At 54.1% G+C, this 17,550-nt stretch overlaps 1 protein-coding gene across 1 annotated transcript in view; it reads left to right on the top strand.

Moving 5' to 3' along the window:
• LOC119960788 (NACHT, LRR and PYD domains-containing protein 12-like) overlaps positions 1-16,097 on the top strand; it is a 43,206-nt gene extending 27,109 nt beyond the window's left edge. The window contains exons 6-10 of the mRNA XM_038788395.1: positions 3,950-4,036; positions 6,303-6,476; positions 6,804-6,974; positions 13,067-13,237; positions 15,923-16,097. Coding sequence (XP_038644323.1) covers positions 3,950-4,036; positions 6,303-6,476; positions 6,804-6,974; positions 13,067-13,237; positions 15,923-16,097 — 778 coding nt within the window. The remainder of the gene's footprint in view (positions 1-3,949; positions 4,037-6,302; positions 6,477-6,803; positions 6,975-13,066; positions 13,238-15,922) is intronic.
• Positions 16,098-17,550: the final 1,453 nt, after the last annotated feature.

Here is a 17,550-nt window from a genome sequence, read left to right as displayed (position 1 = left end):
TCCCATTGAAGATCACCCTCTAATCCTGTAACTCTCCCATTGAAGATCACCCTCTAATCCTGTAACTCTCCCATTGAAGATCACCCTCTAATCCTGTAACTCTCCCATTGAAGATCACCCTCTAATCCTGTAACTCTCCCATTGAAGATTATCCTCTAATCCTGTAACTCTCCCATTGAAGATTATCCCCTAATCCTGTAACTCTCCCATTGAAGATCACCCTCTAATCCCCGAACTCTCCCATTGAAGATCACCCTCTAATCCCCGAACTCTCCCATTGAAGATCACCCTCTAATCCCCGAACTCTCCCATTGAAGATCACCCTCTAATCCTGTAACTCTCCCATTGAAGATCACCCTCTAATCCTGTAACTCTCCCATTGAATATCACCCTCTAACCCTGTAACTCTCCCATTGAAGATCGCTCTCTAATCCCCAAACTCCCCCATTGAAGATCACCCTCTAATCCTGTAACTATCCCATTGAAGATCACTCTCTAATCCTGTAACTCTCCCATTGAAGATCACCCTCTAATCCCCTAACTCTCCTATTGAAGATCGCCCTCTAATCCCCTAACTCTCCCATTGAAGATCACCCTCTAATCCCCTAACTCTCCCATTGAAGATCACCCTCTAATCCTGTAACTATCCCATTGAAGATCACCCTCTAATCCTGTAACTCTCCCATTGAAGATCACCCTCTAATCCTGTAACTCTCCCATTGAAGATCGCCCTCTAATCCCCTAACTCTCCCATTGAAGATCACCCTCTAATCCTGTAACTCTCCCATTGAAGATCACACTCTAATCCCCTAACTCTCCCATTGAAGGTCACCCTCTAATCCTGTAACTCTCCCATTGAAGATCACCCTCTAATCCCCGAACTCTCCCATTGAAGATCACCCTCTAATCCCCGAACTCTCCCATTGAAGATCACCCTCTAATCCTGTAACTCTCCCATTGAAGATCACCCTCTAATCCTGTAACTCTCCCATTGAATATCACCCTCTAATCCTGTAACTCTCCCATTGAAGTTCACCCTCTAATCCTGTAACTCTCCCATTGAATATCACCCTCTAATACTGTAACTCTCCCATTGAAGATCACCCTCTAATCCTGTAACTCTCCCATTGAATATCACCCTCTAATCCTGTAACTCTCCCATTGAAGATCACCCTCTAATCCCCTAACTCTCCCATTGAAGATCGCCCTCTAATCCCCAAACTCCCCCATTGAAGATCACCCTCTAATCCTGTAACTCTCCCATTGAATATCACCCTCTAATCCCCAAACTCCCCCATTGAAGATCACCCTCTAATCCTGTAACTATCCCATTGAAGATCACTCTCTAATCCTGTAACTCTCCCATTGAAGATCACCCTCTAATCCCCTAACTCTCCCATTGAAGATCGCCCTCTAATCCCCTAACTCTCCCATTGAAGATCACCCTCTAATCCTGTAACTCTCCCATTGAAGATCACTCTCTAATCCTGTAACTCTCCCATTGAAGATCACCCTCTAATCCTGTAACTCTCCCATTGAAGATCGCCCTCTAATCCCTTAACTCTCCCATTGAAGATCACCCTCTAATCCCCTAACTCTCCCATTGAAGATCACCCTCTAATCCCCTAACTTTCCCATTGAAGATCACCCTCTAATCCCCTAACTCTCCCATTGAAGTTTACCCTCTAATCCTGTAACTATCCCATTGAAGATCACCCTCTAATCCCCTAACTCTCCCATTGAAGATCACCCTCTAATCCTGTAACTCTCCCATTGAAGATCACCCTCTAATCCTGTAACTCTCCCATTGAGGATCACCCTCTAATCCCCTAACTCTCCCATTGAAGATCACCCTCTAATCCTGTAACTCTCCCATTGAAGATCGCCCTCTAATCCCCTAACTCTCCCATTGAAGATCACCCTCTAATCCTGTAACTCTCCCATTGAAGATCACACTCTAATCCCCTAACTCTCCCATTGAAGATCACCCTCTAATCCTGTAACTCTCCCATTGAAGATCACCCTCTAATCCCCTAACTCTCCCATTGAAGATCACACTCTAATCCTGTAACTCTCCCATTGAAGATCACCCTCTAATTGTGTAACTCTCCCATTGAAGATCACCCTCTAATCCTGTAACTCTCCCATTGAAGATCACCCTCTAATCCCCCTAACTCTCCCATTGAAGATCGCCCTCTAATCCCCCTAACTCTCCCATTGAAGATCACCCTCTAATCCTGTAACTCTCCCATTGAAGATCACCCTCTAATCCTGTAACTCTCCCATTGAATATCACCCTCTAATCCTGTAACTCTCCCATTGAAGATCACCCTCTAATCCCCTAACTCTCCCATTGAAGATCACCCTCTAATCCCCTAACTCTCCCATTGAAGATCACCCTCTAATCCTGTAACCCTCCCTTTGAAGATCACCCTCTAATCCAGTAACTCTCCCATTGAAGATCACCCTCTAATCCCCTAACTCTCCCATTGAAGATCACCCTCTAATCCTGTAACTCTCCCATTGAAGATCACCCTCTAATTGTGTAACTCTCCCATTGAAGATCACCCTCTAATCCCCCAACTCTCCCATTGAAGATCACCCTCTAATCCTGTAACTCTCCCATTGAAGATCACCCTCTATTCCTGTAACTCTCCCATTGAAGATCACCCTCTAATCCCCTAACTCTCCCATTGAAGATCACCCTCTAATCCTGTAACTTTCCCATTGAAGATCACCCTCTAATCCCCTAACTCTCCCATTGAAGATCACCCTCTAATCCCCTAACTCTCCCATTGAAGATCACCCTCTAATCCCCTAACTCTCCCATTGAAGATCACCCTCTAATCCCCTAACTCTCCCATTGAAGATCACCCTCTAATCCTGTAACTCCCCCATTGAAGATCACTCTCTAATCCCCGAACTCTCCCATTGAAGATCACCCTCTAATCCCCTAACTCTCCCATTGAAGATCACCCTCTATTCCCCTAACTCTCCCATTGAAGATCACTCTCTAATCCCCTAACTGTCCCATTGAAGATCACTCTCTAATCCTGTAACTCTCCCATTGAAGATCACCCTCTAATACTGTAACTCTCCCATTGAAAATCACCCTCTAATCCTGTAACTCTCCCATTGAAGATCAATCTCTAATCCTGTAACACTCCCATTGAAGATCGCCCTCTAATCCCCTAACTCTCCCATTGAAGATCACCCTCTAATCCTGTAACTCTCCCATTGAAGATCACTAATCCTGTAACTCTCCCATTGAAGATCACCCTCTAATCCTGTAACTCTCCCATTGAAGATCACCCTCTAATCCTGTAACTCTCCCATTGAAGATCACCCTCTAATCCTGTAACTCTCCCATTGAAGATCACCCTCTAATCCTGTAACTCTCCCATTGAAGATCACCCTCTAATCCTGTAACTCTCCCATTGAAGATCAATCTCTAATCCTGTAACACTCCCATTGAAGATCGCCCTCTAATCCCCTAACTCTCCCATTGAAGATCACCCTCTAATCCCCGAACTCTCCCATTGAAGATCACCCTCTAATCCTGTAACTCTCCCATTGAAGATCACCCTCTAATCATGTAACTCTCCCATTGAAGATCACCCTCTAATCCTGTAACTCTCCCGTTGAAGATCACCCTCTAATCCCCTAACTCTCCCATTGAAGATCACCCTCTAATCCTGTAACTCTCCCATTGAAGATCACTCTCTAATCCCCCTAACTCTCCCATTGAAGATCACCCTCTAATCCTGTAACTCTCCCATTGAGGATCACCCTCTAATCCTGTAACTCTGCCATTGAAGATCACCCTCTAATCCTGTAACACTCCCATTGATGACCATCCCTCTGAACCCCGAACTCCCCCTTTAAAGACCCTGTCTGATACAGAGTATTTTCTTACGTGACCTATTTCTGTTTTTCCTGTTCTCTTTAGGCTGGATAACAATAATCTGAGGGATGAGTGGGTGCAGAAACTCTGTACGGAACTGAAGAAGCCAGGGGGAAAATTCACAACGCTACTGTGAGTACAATTGATCAGGTCAGAGTGAACATCTTAAATGGTTTACAACAGGTATTGGCAGACTGTGACTGGATCTAGAATCGCACCTCACACTGTATAACCTCCCCTCAGCCCGAACATTCCCTCTGTAACTCCTCTTCACTCCCTAGAACCCCATTTCAATCAATATAACCCTCTCCTCACACCGTAAACCTCCCTCATCCCCAGGCAGTAATATTCATCATCCCAACACAGTAACAATGCCAGCAAAACTAAAGATCTGGTCATTGACTTCAGGAAGCAAAGTACTGTACACATCCCCTGTCAGCATCAACGGGGCCAAGGTGGAGATGGTTAGCAGTTTCAAATTCCTAGGGGTGCACATCTCCAATAATCTGTCCTGGTCCACCCACGTCGACGCTACCACCAAGAAAGCACAACAGCGCCTATACTTCCTCAGGAAACTAAGGAAATTCGGCATGTCCACATTAACCCTTACCAACTTTTACAAATGCACTATAGAAAGCATCCTATCGGGCTGCATCACAGCCTGGGTATGGCAACTGCTCGGCCCAGGACCGCAAGGAACTTCAGAGAGTCGTGAATACCGCCCAGTCCATCACACAAACCTACCTCCCGTCCATCGACTCCATCTACACCTCCCGCTGCCTGGGGAAAGCGGGCAGCATAATCAAGGATCCCTCCCACCCGGCTTACTCACTCTTCCAACTTCTTCCATCGGGCAGGAGATTCAGAAGTCTGAGAACACGCACGAACAGACTCAAAAACAGCTTCTTCCCCACTGTCACCAGACTCCTAAACGACCCTCTTATGGACTGACCTGATTAACACTACACCCTGTATGCTTCCCCGATTCACCCCGATTCCTGTGTATTTACATTGTGTATTTTACGTTTGCCCTCTTATGTATTATCCTTTCGTGTACAGAATGATCTTTCTGAGCTGCACGCAGAACAATACTTTTCCCCGTACCTCGGTACACGTGACAATAAACACATCCAACCCAGTCCCTCTATAACTGCTGCTCACTCATTGAACCCCATTTAAATCTACATAAGCCCTCCTGTACTGTATAACCTCCCCTCATCTCTACACAGTAAGTCCCTCAATCTCGATAACCCTCTTCACTCCCTCTAACCCCTCTTGCCCCATTACCCCTCCTGACCCGCTACATCCCCCTCCCAACTCAGTCTGACTCCGCCTCAATGCCTAGAACCCCTCTTCAACCCCACAACGCCTCCTCCAACTACATCGTCCTTTCTCACCTCCCCCCCCACACTATTAACTTCCCTCAATCGCCATAACCCTCCCTCAATCTCAACTCCTCTTCCTCACCCCCATAGGCCCTCCTAACCCACTGGAACCCCTGCTTAATCTGCGATGTACCATCAATTGAACGCAAGACGAGTTGCTGAACAAAAAAATCTACTAGATACATAGATACATAGAATTTACAGTGCAGAAGGAGGCCATTCGGCCCATCGAGTCTGCACCGGCTCCTGGAAAGAGCACCCTACCCAAGGTTAACACCTCCACCCTATCCCCATAACCCAGTAACCCCACCCAACACTAAGGACAATTTTGGACACTAAGGGCAATTTAGCATAGCCAATCCACCTAACCTGCACATCTTTGGACTGTGGGAGGAAACCGGAGCACCCGGAGGAAACCCACGCACACACGGGGAGGACGTGCAGACTCCACACAGACAGTGACCCAAGCCGGGAATCGAACCTGGGACCCTGGAGCTGTGAAGCGATTGCGTTATCCACAATGCTACCGTGCTGCCCACTAGATGTTAGCCCAGCGGTCGATTACAGTAGAAGGACGACCGCCGGGAGTACTGGGTATTTATACCCCGCCCTGGAGGCGGGGTTAACTCAGCCTCTCGACCAATCGGGGAGCCGTCACATGACTGGTCTCAACCAACCGGTCGAGAGGCACATGACCGACCAGGGCCAATGGTATGCCGGTGTTCTGTACCAATGGCAGGCAGCTATGCTAATCATACCACCACAATTTGTATAATTCCTCCCCATACTCTCACATTCCCTGAATCTCTTTGACCCTCTCTCAGTCTTTTTAATCCCTCTTCACTCTCTGCAACCCCTCCTCACACGCCCCTTCTCAACCCGCACAAACTCCCCTCACCCTTGCTCGATAACTGTAACGTAACTCCAACTCCCTGCGACCACTTTCCCCCAGAGTTGTCCAGTTCTTATGACACTCCTAACTCTCTCTCTCTCTCTCCCTCTGTTGATCCCAGGCTCTGCGGTAATCACCTGACCAAGAAATCCTGTGAGGAATTGGTCAGTCTCCTGCATGCCAACCCGCAGCTGATCAGCCTGGATCTGGGTAATAACAGTGAACTGGGCGATTCTGGGGTGGAGACGCTTTGCCTAGAGCTGCAACAGGGCAAGTGCCAACTGGAGAGACTGGGGTAAGAACGATCAGACGGGATGGGGGTCGTTGTGGGGGGTCAGAGGTTAGCGGGGGGGTCAGAGGTTAGCGTGGGGTGAGGGAGTTACAGATAGACCTCAATCTCTGGGAACTGCGAATGATAGAGCGCAGAGGGGAATCATTGAGCCCACCGTGTTGTATTGAAGAATGTGGTGATCTTATTGAAAGTTGGAAGATTCTAAGTGAGATGGTGCCCTGGGAGGGGGGGGGGGGGGGGGGGGGGCGGAGGAAAGCCAGTTTCTCTGGGATCATCCTGAAGGATTGCGGTTTCTGCGACTCAAACTCTTCTTTCTTTGCCTCCACATAGGTTGAGGAACATCAAACTGTCGAGTGGCTCAGGCCGGATATTGGCCAGTGCGATCAGCGGCAACTGGAGTTTAACGCACCTCGACATTAACGACAATTCCCTGAAAGACATTGGATTGTCGGAGCTCTACCAAGTCCTCACGCATCCCAAATGTAGGATAGAGAGCCTCAAGTGAGTGAGTTTGTGCCCAAATGGAGGGAGGGAGGGAGTCCCGGAGTTTGGAGACTGAGGGGGGGAGGGAGTCCCGGAGTTTGGAGACTGAGGGAGGGAGTCCCGGAGTTTGGAGACTGAGGGAGGGAGTCCCGGAGTTTGGAGACTGAGGGAGGGAGTCCCGGAGTTTGGAGACTGAGGGAGTCCCGGAGTTTGGAGACTGAGGGAGGGAGTCCCGGAGTTTGGAGACTGAGGGAGGGAGTCCCGGAGTTTGGAGGCTGAGGGAGGGAGGGAGTCCCGGAGTTTGGGGACTGAGGGAGGGAGTCCCGGAGTTTGGAGACTGAGGGAGGGAGTCCCGGAGTTTGGAGACTGAGGGAGGGAGAGAGTCCCGGAGTTTGGGGACTGAGGGAGGGAGGGAGTCCCGGAGTTTGGAGACTGAGGGAGGGAGTCCCGGAGTTTGGGGACTGAGGGAGGGAGGGAGTCCCGGAGTTTGGAGACTGAGGGAGGGAGTCCCGGAGTTTGGGGACTGAGGGAGGGAGTCCCGGAGTTTGGAGACTGAGGAAGGGAGTCCCGGAGTTTGGAGACTGAGGGAGGGAGGGAGTCCCGGAGTTTGGAGACTGAGGGAGTCCCGGAGTTTGGAGACTGAGGGAGGGAGTCCCGGAGTTTGGAGACTGAGGGAGGGAGTCCCGGAGTTTGGAGACTGAGGGAGGGAGTCCCGGAGTTTGGAGACTGAGGGAGGGAGTCCAGGAGTTTGGGGACTGAGGGAGGGAGGGAGTCCCGGAGTTTGGAGACTGAGGAAGGGAGTCCCGGAGTTTGGAGACTGAGGGAGGGAGTCCCGGAGTTTGGAGACTGAGGGAGGGAGTCCCGGAGTTTGGAGGCTGAGGGAGGGAGTCCCGGAGTTTGGAGACTGAGGGAGGGAGGGAGTCCCGGAGTTTGGAGACTGAGGGAGGGAGGGAGTCCAGGAGTTTGGAGACTGAGGGAGGGAGTCCAGGAGTTTGGAGACTGAGGGAGGGAGTCCCGGAGTTTGGAGACTGAGGGAGGGAGTCCTGGAGTTTGGAGACTGAGGGAGGGAGGGAGTCCCGGAGTTTGGAGACTGAGGGAGGGAGTCCCGGAGTTTGGAGACTGAGGGAGGGAGTCCCGGAGTTTGGAGACTGAGGGAGGGAGTCCTGGAGTTTGGAGACTGAGGGAGTCCCGGAGTTTGGAGACTGAGGGAGGGAGTCCCGGAGTTTGGAGACTGAGGGAAGGAGGGAGTCCCGGAGTTTGGAGACTGAGGGAGGGAGTCCCGGAGTTTGGAGACTGAGGGAGGGAGTCCCGGAGTATGGAGACTGAGGGAGGGAGTCCCGGAGTTTGGAGACTGAGGGACGGAGGGAGTCCCGGAGTTTGGAGACTGAGGGAGGGAGTCCCGGAGTTTGGAGACTGAGGGAGGGAGTCCCGGAGTTTGGAGACTGAGGGAGGGAGTCCCGGAGTTTGGAGACTGAGGGAGGGAGGGAGTCCCGGAGTTTGGAGACTGAGGGAGGGAGGGAGTCCCGGAGTTTGGAGACTGAGGGAGCCCTGGAGTTTGGAGACTGAGGGAGGGAGTCCCGGAGTTTGGAGACTGAGGGAGGGAGGGAGTCCCGGAGTTTGGAGACTGAGGGAGGGAGCCCCGGAGTTTGGGGACTGAGGGAGGGAGGGAGTCCCGGAGTTTGGAGACTGAGGGAGGGAGGGAGTCCCGGAGTTTGGAGACTGAGGGAGGGAGTCCCGGAGTTTGGAGACTGAGGGAGGGAGTCCCGGAGTTTGGAGACTGAGGGAGGGAGGGAGTCCCGGAGTATGGAGACTGAGGGAGGGAGGGAGTCCAGGAGTTTGGAGACTGAGGGAGGGAGGGAGTCCCGGAGTTTGGAGACTGAGGGAGGGAGTCCCGGAGTTTGGAGACTGAGGGAGGGAGTCCCGGAGTTTGGAGACTGAGGGAGGGAGTCCCGGAGTTTGGAGACTGAGGGAGGGTGTCCCGGAGTTTGGAGACTGAGGGAGGGAGGGAGTCCCGGAGTTTGGAGACTGAGGGAGGGAGTCCCGGAGTTTGGAGACTGAGGGAGGGAGTCCCGGAGTTTGGAAACTGAGGGAGGGAGTCCCGGAGTTTGGAGACTGAGGGAGGGTGTCCCGGAGTTTGGAGACTGAGGGAGGGAGGGAGTCCCGGAGTTTGGAGACTGAGGGAGGGAGTCCCGGAGTTTGGAGACTGAGGGAGGGAGTCCCGGAGTTTGGAGACTGAGGGAGGGAGTCCCGGAGTTTGGAGACTGAGGGAGGGAGGGAGTCCCGGAGTTTGGAGACTGAGGGAGGGAGGGAGTCCAGGAGTTTGGAGACTGAGGGAGGGAGTCCAGGAGTTTGGAGACTGAGGGAGGGAGTCCCGGAGTTTGGAGACTGAGGGAGGGAGTCCTGGAGTTTGGAGACTGAGGGAGGGAGGGAGTCCAGGAGTTTGGAGACTGAGGGAGGGAGACCCGGAGTTTGGAGACTGAGGGAGGGACTCCCGGAGTTTGGAGACTGAGGGAGGGAGTCCCGGAGTTTGGAGACTGAGGGAGGGAGTCCCGGAGTTTGGAGACTGAGGGAGGGAGGGAGTCCCGGAGTTTGGAGACTGAGGGAGTCCCGGAGTTTGGAGACTGAGGGAGGGAGTCCCGGAGTTTGGAGACTGAGGGAGGGAGTCCCGGAGTTTGGAGGCTGAGGGAGGGAGGGAGTCCCGGAGTTTGGGGACTGAGGGAGGGAGTCCCGGAGTTTGGAGACTGAGGGAGGGAGTCCCGGAGTTTGGAGACTGAGGGAGGGAGAGAGTCCCGGAGTTTGGGGACTGAGGGAGGGAGGGAGTCTCGGAGTTTGGAGACTGAGGGAGGGAGTCCCGGAGTTTGGGGACTGAGGGAGGGAGGGAGTCCCGGAGTTTGGAGACTGAGGGAGGGAGTCCCGGAGTTTGGGGACTGAGGGAGGGAGTCCCGGAGTTTGGAGACTGAGGAAGGGAGTCCCGGAGTTTGGAGACTGAGGGAGGGAGTCCCGGAGTTTGGAGACTGAGGGAGGGAGTCCCGGAGTTTGGAGGCTGAGGGAGGGAGTCCCGGAGTTTGGGGACTGAGGGAGGGAGTCCCGGAGTTTGGAGACTGAGGGAGGGAGTCCCGGGGTTAGGAGACTGAGGGAGGGAGGGAGTCCCGGAGTTTGGAGACTGATGGAGGGAGGGTCCAGGAGTTTGGAGACTGAGGGAGGGAGGGAGTCCAGGAGTTTGGAGACTGAGGGAGGGAGTCCCGGAGTTTGGAGACTGAGGGAGGGAGGGAGTCCCGGAGTTTGGAGACTGAGGGAGGGAGTCCCGGAGTTTGGAGACTGAGGGAGGGAGTCCCGGAGTTTGGAGACTGAGGGAGGGTGTCCCGGAGTTTGGAGACTGAGGGAGGGAGGGAGTCCCAGAGTTTGGAGACTGAGGGAGGGAGTCCCGGAGTTTGGAGACTGAGGGAGGGAGTCCCGGAGTTTGGAAACTGAGGGAGGGAGTCCCGGAGTTTGGAGACTGAGGGAGGGAGGGAGTCCCGGAGTTTGGAGACTGAGGGAGGGAGTCCCGGAGTTTGGAGACTGAGGGAGGGAGGGAGTCCCGGAGTTTGGAGACTGAGGGAGGGAGGGAGTCCCGGAGTTTGGAGACTGAGGGAGGGAGGGAGTCCCGGAGTTTGGAGACTGAGGGAGGGAGTCCCGGAGTTTGGAGACTGAGGGAGGGAGTCCCGGAGTTTGGAGACTGAGGGAGGGAGTCCCGGAGTTTGGAGACTGAGGGAGGGAGGGAGTCCCGGAGTTTGGAGACTGAGGGAGGGAGTCCCGGAGTTTGGAGACTGAGGGAGGGAGTCCCGGAGTTTGGAGACTGAGGGAGGGAGTCCCGGAGTTTGGAGACTGAGGGAGGGAGTCCTGGAGTTTGGAGACTGAGGGAGTCCCGGAGTTTGGAGACTGAGGGAGGGAGTCCCGGAGTTTGGAGACTGAGGGAAGGAGGGAGTCCCGGAGTTTGGAGACTGAGGGAGGGAGTCCCGGAGTTTGGAGACTGAGGGAGGGAGTCCCGGAGTTTGGAGACTGAGGGAGGGAGTCCCGGAGTTTGGAGACTGAGGGAGGGAGGGAGTCCCGGAGTTTGGAGACTGAGGGAGGGAGTCCCGGAGTTTGGAGACTGAGGGAGGGAGTCCCGGAGTTTGGAGACTGAGGGAGGGAGTCCCGGAGTTTGGAGACTGAGGGAGGGAGGGAGTCCCGGAGTTTGGAGACTGAGGGAGGGAGGGAGTCCCGGAGTTTGGAGACTGAGGGAGGGAGTCCCGGAGTTTGGAGACTGAGGGAGGGAGTCCCGGAGTTTGGAGACTGAGGGAGGGAGGGAGTCCCGGAGTTTGGAGACTGAGGGAGGGAGGGAGTCCAGGAGTTTGGAGACTGAGGGAGGGAGGGAGTCCCGGAGTTTGGAGACTGAGGGAGGGAGTCCCGGAGTTTGGAGACTGAGGGAGGGAGTCCCGGAGTTTGGAGACTGAGGGAGGGAGTCCCGGAGTTTGGAGACTGAGGGAGGGTGTCCCGGAGTTTGGAGACTGAGGGAGGGAGGGAGTCCCGGAGTTTGGAGACTGAGGGAGGGTGTCCCGGAGTTTGGAGACTGAGGGAGGGAGGGAGTCCCGGAGTTTGGAGACTGAGGGAGGGAGTCCCGGAGTTTGGAGACTGAGGGAGGGACTCCCGGAGTTTGGAAACTGAGGGAGGGAGTCCCGGAGTTTGGAGACTGAGGGAGGGAGGGAGTCCCGGAGTTTGGAGACTGAGGGAGGGAGGGAGTCCAGGAGTTTGGAGACTGAGGGAGGGAGTCCCGGAGTTTGGAGACTGAGGGAGGGAGGGAGTCCAGGAGTTTGGAGACTGAGGGAGGGAGTCCCGGAGTTTGGAGACTGAGGGAGGGAGTCCCGGAGTTTGGAGACTGAGGGAGGGAGGGAGTCCAGGAGTTTGGAGACTGAGGGAGGGAGTCCCGGAGTTTGGAGACTGAGGGAGGGAGTCCTGGAGTTTGGAGACTGAGGGAGGGAGGGAGTCCAGGAGTTTGGAGACTGAGGGAGGGAGACCCGGAGTTTGGAGACTGAGGGAGGGAGACCCGGAGTTTGGAGACTGAGGGAGGGTGTCCCGGAGTTTGGAGACTGAGGGAGGGAGTCCCAGAGTTTGGAGACTGAGGGAGGGAGGGAGTCCCGGAGTTTGGAGACTGAGGGAGGGAGTCCCGGAGTTTGGAGACTGAGGGAGGGAGTCCCGGAGTTTGGAGACTGAGGGAGGGAGGGAGTCCCGGAGTTTGGAGACTGAGGGAGGGAGTCCCGGAGTTTGGAGACTGAGGGAGGGAGTCCCGGAGTTTGGAGACTGAGGGAGGGAGTCCCGGAGTTTGGAGACTGAGGGAGGGAGTCCCGGAGTTTGGAGACTGAGGGAGGGAGTCCCGGAGTTTGGAGACTGAGGGAGGGAGTCCAGGAGTTTGGAGACTGAGGGAGGGAGTCCCGGAGTTTGGAGACTGAGGGAGGGAGTCCCGGAGTTTGGAGACTGAGGGAGGGAGTCCCAGAGTTTGGAGACTGAGGGAGAGAGGGATGGACAGCCGGATGCTCTTCACAACGACGCTTCACAGTCATTTATTTAATTCCAGATGTTTATTGGATGCAGATTTGAGCATCTGCTGTAGCAGGGATTGAACCGGGAACCTCAGGGCATGACCGTGTGTCTCTGCTTTCCGAGTGCTGTGACTGTACCACATCCTCCCCCAGTCAGTGACAGTCAGTGGCAGGGGAGAGCGGACAGGGGACGTCCTTCATTGCTTTCTTATCTTTACAAGGAGTGGGTGTTACTGGCATCTCCAGTCGCCCCTTCAGCCTCCTGTGTGCTGTAGGTGCACCCACAGTGCTGTTAGGGAGGGAGTTCCAGGAATCTGACCCGGCCCACGGTCAAGGAACGGCCGATACATTTCCCAGGGTGGGCGGGGCTCGGAGGGGAACCTGCAGCCCCGTGCGTCCGATGCTCCTTCGCCCGTGTCGGCGACAGAGCGTGTCGCGGGTTGTTGGGCGGAGCTGCGCTCTGTGGCGGAATGATCTCCTTATCCGGTCGGCGATTGTTCGTTTCCCTAACTTTCTCAGACTCTGTCCCTCCCTGCCTCCATTTCGCTCCCGCAGATTGGAGTCTAATGCCCTGACGAAGGAGTGTTGCGACGAACTTGGGTCAGCCCTCGCCCGGAACCGGACGGTGAAGGAACTTAACCTGAGCTTTAACGATCTGGAGGACTCGGGTCTGCAGAGGCTTGTGGAAAAGATGGGAAATCGCGAGTGTAAACTGCACACACTCAAGTGAGTTATTATGCACACAAAAAAAACCCAACCTCTATTCATATCGCACCATTAACGTTCCGAACTGCTTCAGGTGGAGTGAAAATCAGTCAGACACATCGAATATAGAACATTACAGCGCAGTACAGGCCCTTCGGGCCTCGATGTTGCCCTGACCTGTGAAACCCCTCTAAAGCCCATCTACACTATTCCCTTTTCGCCCATTTCCCTATCCAATGACCATTTGAATGCGTTTAGTGTTGGCGAGTCCACTACTGTTGCAGGCAGGGCATTCCACGCCCTTACTACTCTCTGAGTAAAGAACCTACCTCTGATATCTGTCCTATATCTATCTCCCCTCAATTTAAAGCTACGTCCCCTCGTGCTGGACATCACCATCCGAGGGAAAAGGCTCTCACTGTCCACCCTATCTAATCCTCTGATTATCTTGTATGCCTCAATTAAGTCACCTCTTAACCTTCTTCTCTCTAACGAAAACAGCCTCAAGTCCCTCAGCCTTTCCTCGTAAGATCTTCCCTCCATACCAGGCAACATCCTGGGAAATCTCCTCTGTACCCTTTCCAAAGCTTCCACATCCTTCCTATAATAGGCGACCAGAACTGTACGCAATACTCCAAATGCGGCCGCACCAGAGTTTTGTACAGCCGCAACATGACCTCATGGCTCCGAAACTCAATCCCTCTACCAATAAAAGCTAACACACCGTACGCCTTCTTAACAACCCACTCAACCTGGGTGGCAACTTTCAGGGATCTAAAGGGTCCGAGGCACTGGAGGAGTTTTGAGGAGAGTTGCTCAAAGAGGGAGGCTTGAAGAAGCATCGTGAAAGAGGAGGGAGACTCTAATCAGAGGAGGGCAAAGATATTAGACCGTTGGAGGAGGTTATAGAATTGGCTGGTGGGGCAAGACAGAGAGAGAGAGAGAGACAAGGAGCCATGGAGGAATTGGAACAGCACGGTGGCACACTGGTTAGCACTGTTGCCTCACAGCGCCAGGGTCCCGGGTTCGATTCCCGGCTTGGGTCACTGTCTGTGCGGAGTCTGCACGTTCTCCCCGTGTCTGCGTGGGTTTCCTCCGGGTGCTCCGGTTTCCTCTCACAAGTCCCGAAATACGTGCTGTTAGGGTAAATTGGACATTCTGAATTCTCCCTCTGTGTACCCGAACAGGCGCCGGAGTGTGGGGACTAGGGGCTTTTCACAGTAACTTCATTGCAGTGTTAATGTCAGCCTACTTGCGACGCTAATAAAGATTATTATTCTACAGGAGGATGAAAATTGTAGGGGCTGGAGGAGGTTACAGAGATAGGGAGGGAGGGAGGGATTTGAACAGGAGGATGAGAATTGTAGAGGCTGGAGGAGGTTACAGAGATAGGGAGGGAGGGATTTGAACAGGAGGATGAGAATTGTAGGGGCTGGAGGAGGTTACAGAGATAGGGAGGGAGGGAGGGATTTGAACAGGAGGATGAGAATTGAAGGGGCTGGAGGAGGTTACAGAGATAGGGAGGGAGGGAGCGAGGGAGGGATTTGAACAGGAGGATGAAAATTGTAGGGCTGGAGGAGGTTACAGAGATAGGGAGGGAGGGAGGGATTTGAACAGGAGGATGGGAATTGTAGGGGCTGGAGGAGGTTACAGAGATAGGGAGGGAGGGAGGGATTTGAACAGGAGGATGAGAATTGTAGGGGCTGGAGGAGGTTACAGAGATAGGGAGGGAGGGAGGGATTTGAACAGGAGGATGGGAATTGTAGGGGCTGGAGGAGGTTACAGAGATAGGGAGGGAGGGAGGGATTTGAACAGGAGGATGGGAATTGTAGGGGCTGGAGAAGGTTACAGAGATAGGGAGGGAGGGAGGGAGGGAGGGATTTGAACAGGAGGATGGGAATTGTAGGGGCTGGAGGAGGTTACAGAGATAGGGAGGGATTTGAACAGGAGGATGGGAATTGTAGGGGCTGGAGGAGGTTACAGAGATAGGGAGGGATTTGAACAGGTGGATGAGGATTGTAAGGGCTGGAGGAGGTTACAGAGATAGGGAGGGAGGGATTTGAACAGGAGGATGAGAATTGTAGGGGCTGGAGGAGGTTACAGAGATAGGGAGGGAGGGAGGGATTTGAACAGGAGGATGAGAATTGTAGGGGCTGGAGGAGGTTACAGAGATAGGGAGGGAGGGAGGGATTTGAACAGGAGGATGGGAATTGTAGGGGCTGGAGGAGGTTACAGAGATAGGGAGGGAGGGATTTGAACAGGAGGATGAGAATTGTAGGGGCTGGAGGAGGTTACAGAGATAGGGAGGGAGGGATTTGAACAGGAGGATGGGAATTGTAGGGGCTGGAGGAGGTTACAGAGATAGGGAGGGAGGGAGGGATTTGAACAGGAGGATGAGAATTGTAGGGGCTGGAGGATGTTACAGAGATAGGGAGGGAGGGAGGGAGGGATTTGAACAGGAGGATGAGAATTGTAGGGGCTGGAGGAGGTTACAGAGATAGGGAGGGAGGGAGGGAGGGAGGGATTTGAACAGGAGGATGGGAATTGTAGGGGCTGGAGGAGGTTACAGAGATAGGGAGGGAGGGATTTGAACAGGAGGATGGGAATTGTAGGGCTGGAGGAGGTTACAGAGATAGGGAGGGTGAGGAGAGGGGGGTGGTGGTGTTTCGAGTTCTAACACCTGGATAATGTAAGCTCTGTCGGCAGGTTGAGCGGCGCCAAATTGACGGAAGTGTCCGGAAAATCGCTGTCCTGCGTCCTGCGGGAAAATCCCACTCTGAGGAACATTGACCTCAGCAACAACCAGCTGAAAGACGTGGGCCTCAAGCTGATCGTGCAGGCTCTGGAGGAGGCGGAGAGTCAGGTGGAGAAACTGTGGTGAGTTTGTCGAGGGAGTGGAGGCCCTGCTCCAAGGGGAGGGCGCTTGTCACGGTTCCTGATTCAGCCGACATCTCTGATGGACAATCTGAGAAAGATTCAACACCTCGTTCCTGTCACAATATATCATGGGGCAGACACACACTAATGGACACACACAGGGACCAATCAACATGTACAAACACCGCAGCCAATCACCAGTTAGAATACACTCACTATAAAGGCAGAGGGCACCACGGTTCCTGCTCATTCTGGGTGCTGCCTCTCCGTGTAACAGGAACTCATCCAGCGCAGCATAGACTCACTCCACGTGCTGAGAATCAACTAGTTCGGACAAGGCTTAGCTCTCTAGTTTAGACTAACATCGTTTAAACCCGCAGTTCTTGTATGTCGATTAGTTTATACTTAGTTAATAAAATAGAGTTGAACCTTCCTAAGGGTTGGGGGTATATGTTATCCTCGAATGTCTACATCATCCAATACCGTCTCCACTCCCTCCCTCCATCCCCACTCCCTCCCTCCATCTCCAGTACACAGCACGAGGGCCCCTATCTCAGGGAACATCAGCTGTCCACCAAACAGGTCAATGTCAACGTGGACATGACCCAGCGTCGGATATCGTTCAACTGACTACCTCCTCCTCAGTCTTCACTCCGTCCCTACCTCCGTCTCCACTCCCTCCCTCCATCCCCACTCCCTCCCTCAGTCTCCACTCCCTCCCTCAGTCTCCACTCCCTCCCTCAGTCTCCACTCCCTCCCTCCGTCTCCACTCCCTCCCTCAGTCTCCACTCCCTCCCTACCTCCGTCCCCACTCCCTCCCTCCGTCTCCACTCCTCCCTCCGTCTCCACTCCCTCCCTACCTCCGTCTCCACTCCCTCAGTCTCCACTCCCTCCCTACCTCCGTCTACACTCCCTCCCTCTGCCTCCACTCCCTCCCAACCTCCGTCTCCACTCCCTCCCTCCGTCTCCACTCCCTCCCTACCTCCCTCTACACTCCCTCCCTCCGTCTCCACTCCCTCCCTCCGTCTCCACTCCCCTCCCTACCTCCGTCTCCACTCCCTCCCTCCATCTCCACTCCCTCCCTCAGTCTCCACTCCCTACCTCCGTCTCCACTCCCTCCCTCAGTCTCCACTCCTCCCTCCGTCTCCACTCCCTCCCTACCTCCGTCTCCACTCCCTCAGTCTCCACTCCCTCCCTCCGTCTCCACCCCCTCCCTCAGTCTCCACTCCTCCCTCAGTCTCCCACTCCCCTCCTACCTCCGTCTACACTCCCTCCCTCTGCCTCCACTCCCTCCCAACCTCCGTCTCCACTCCCTCCCCCTCCGTCTCCACTCCCTCCCTACCTCCCTCTACACTCCCTCCTCCGTCTCCACTCCCTCCCTCCGTCTCCACTCCCTTCCCTATCTCCGTCTCCACTCCCTCCCTCCATCTCCACTCCCTCCCTCAGTCTCCACTCCC

Source organism: Scyliorhinus canicula, unplaced genomic scaffold (assembly GCF_902713615.1).
Source record: "Scyliorhinus canicula unplaced genomic scaffold, sScyCan1.1, whole genome shotgun sequence".
NCBI classification, from domain to species: Eukaryota; Metazoa; Chordata; class Chondrichthyes; order Carcharhiniformes; family Scyliorhinidae; genus Scyliorhinus; species Scyliorhinus canicula.
Note: the sequence above shows the minus strand (reverse complement) of the source record. Positions and strands in the feature narration are given on the sequence as shown.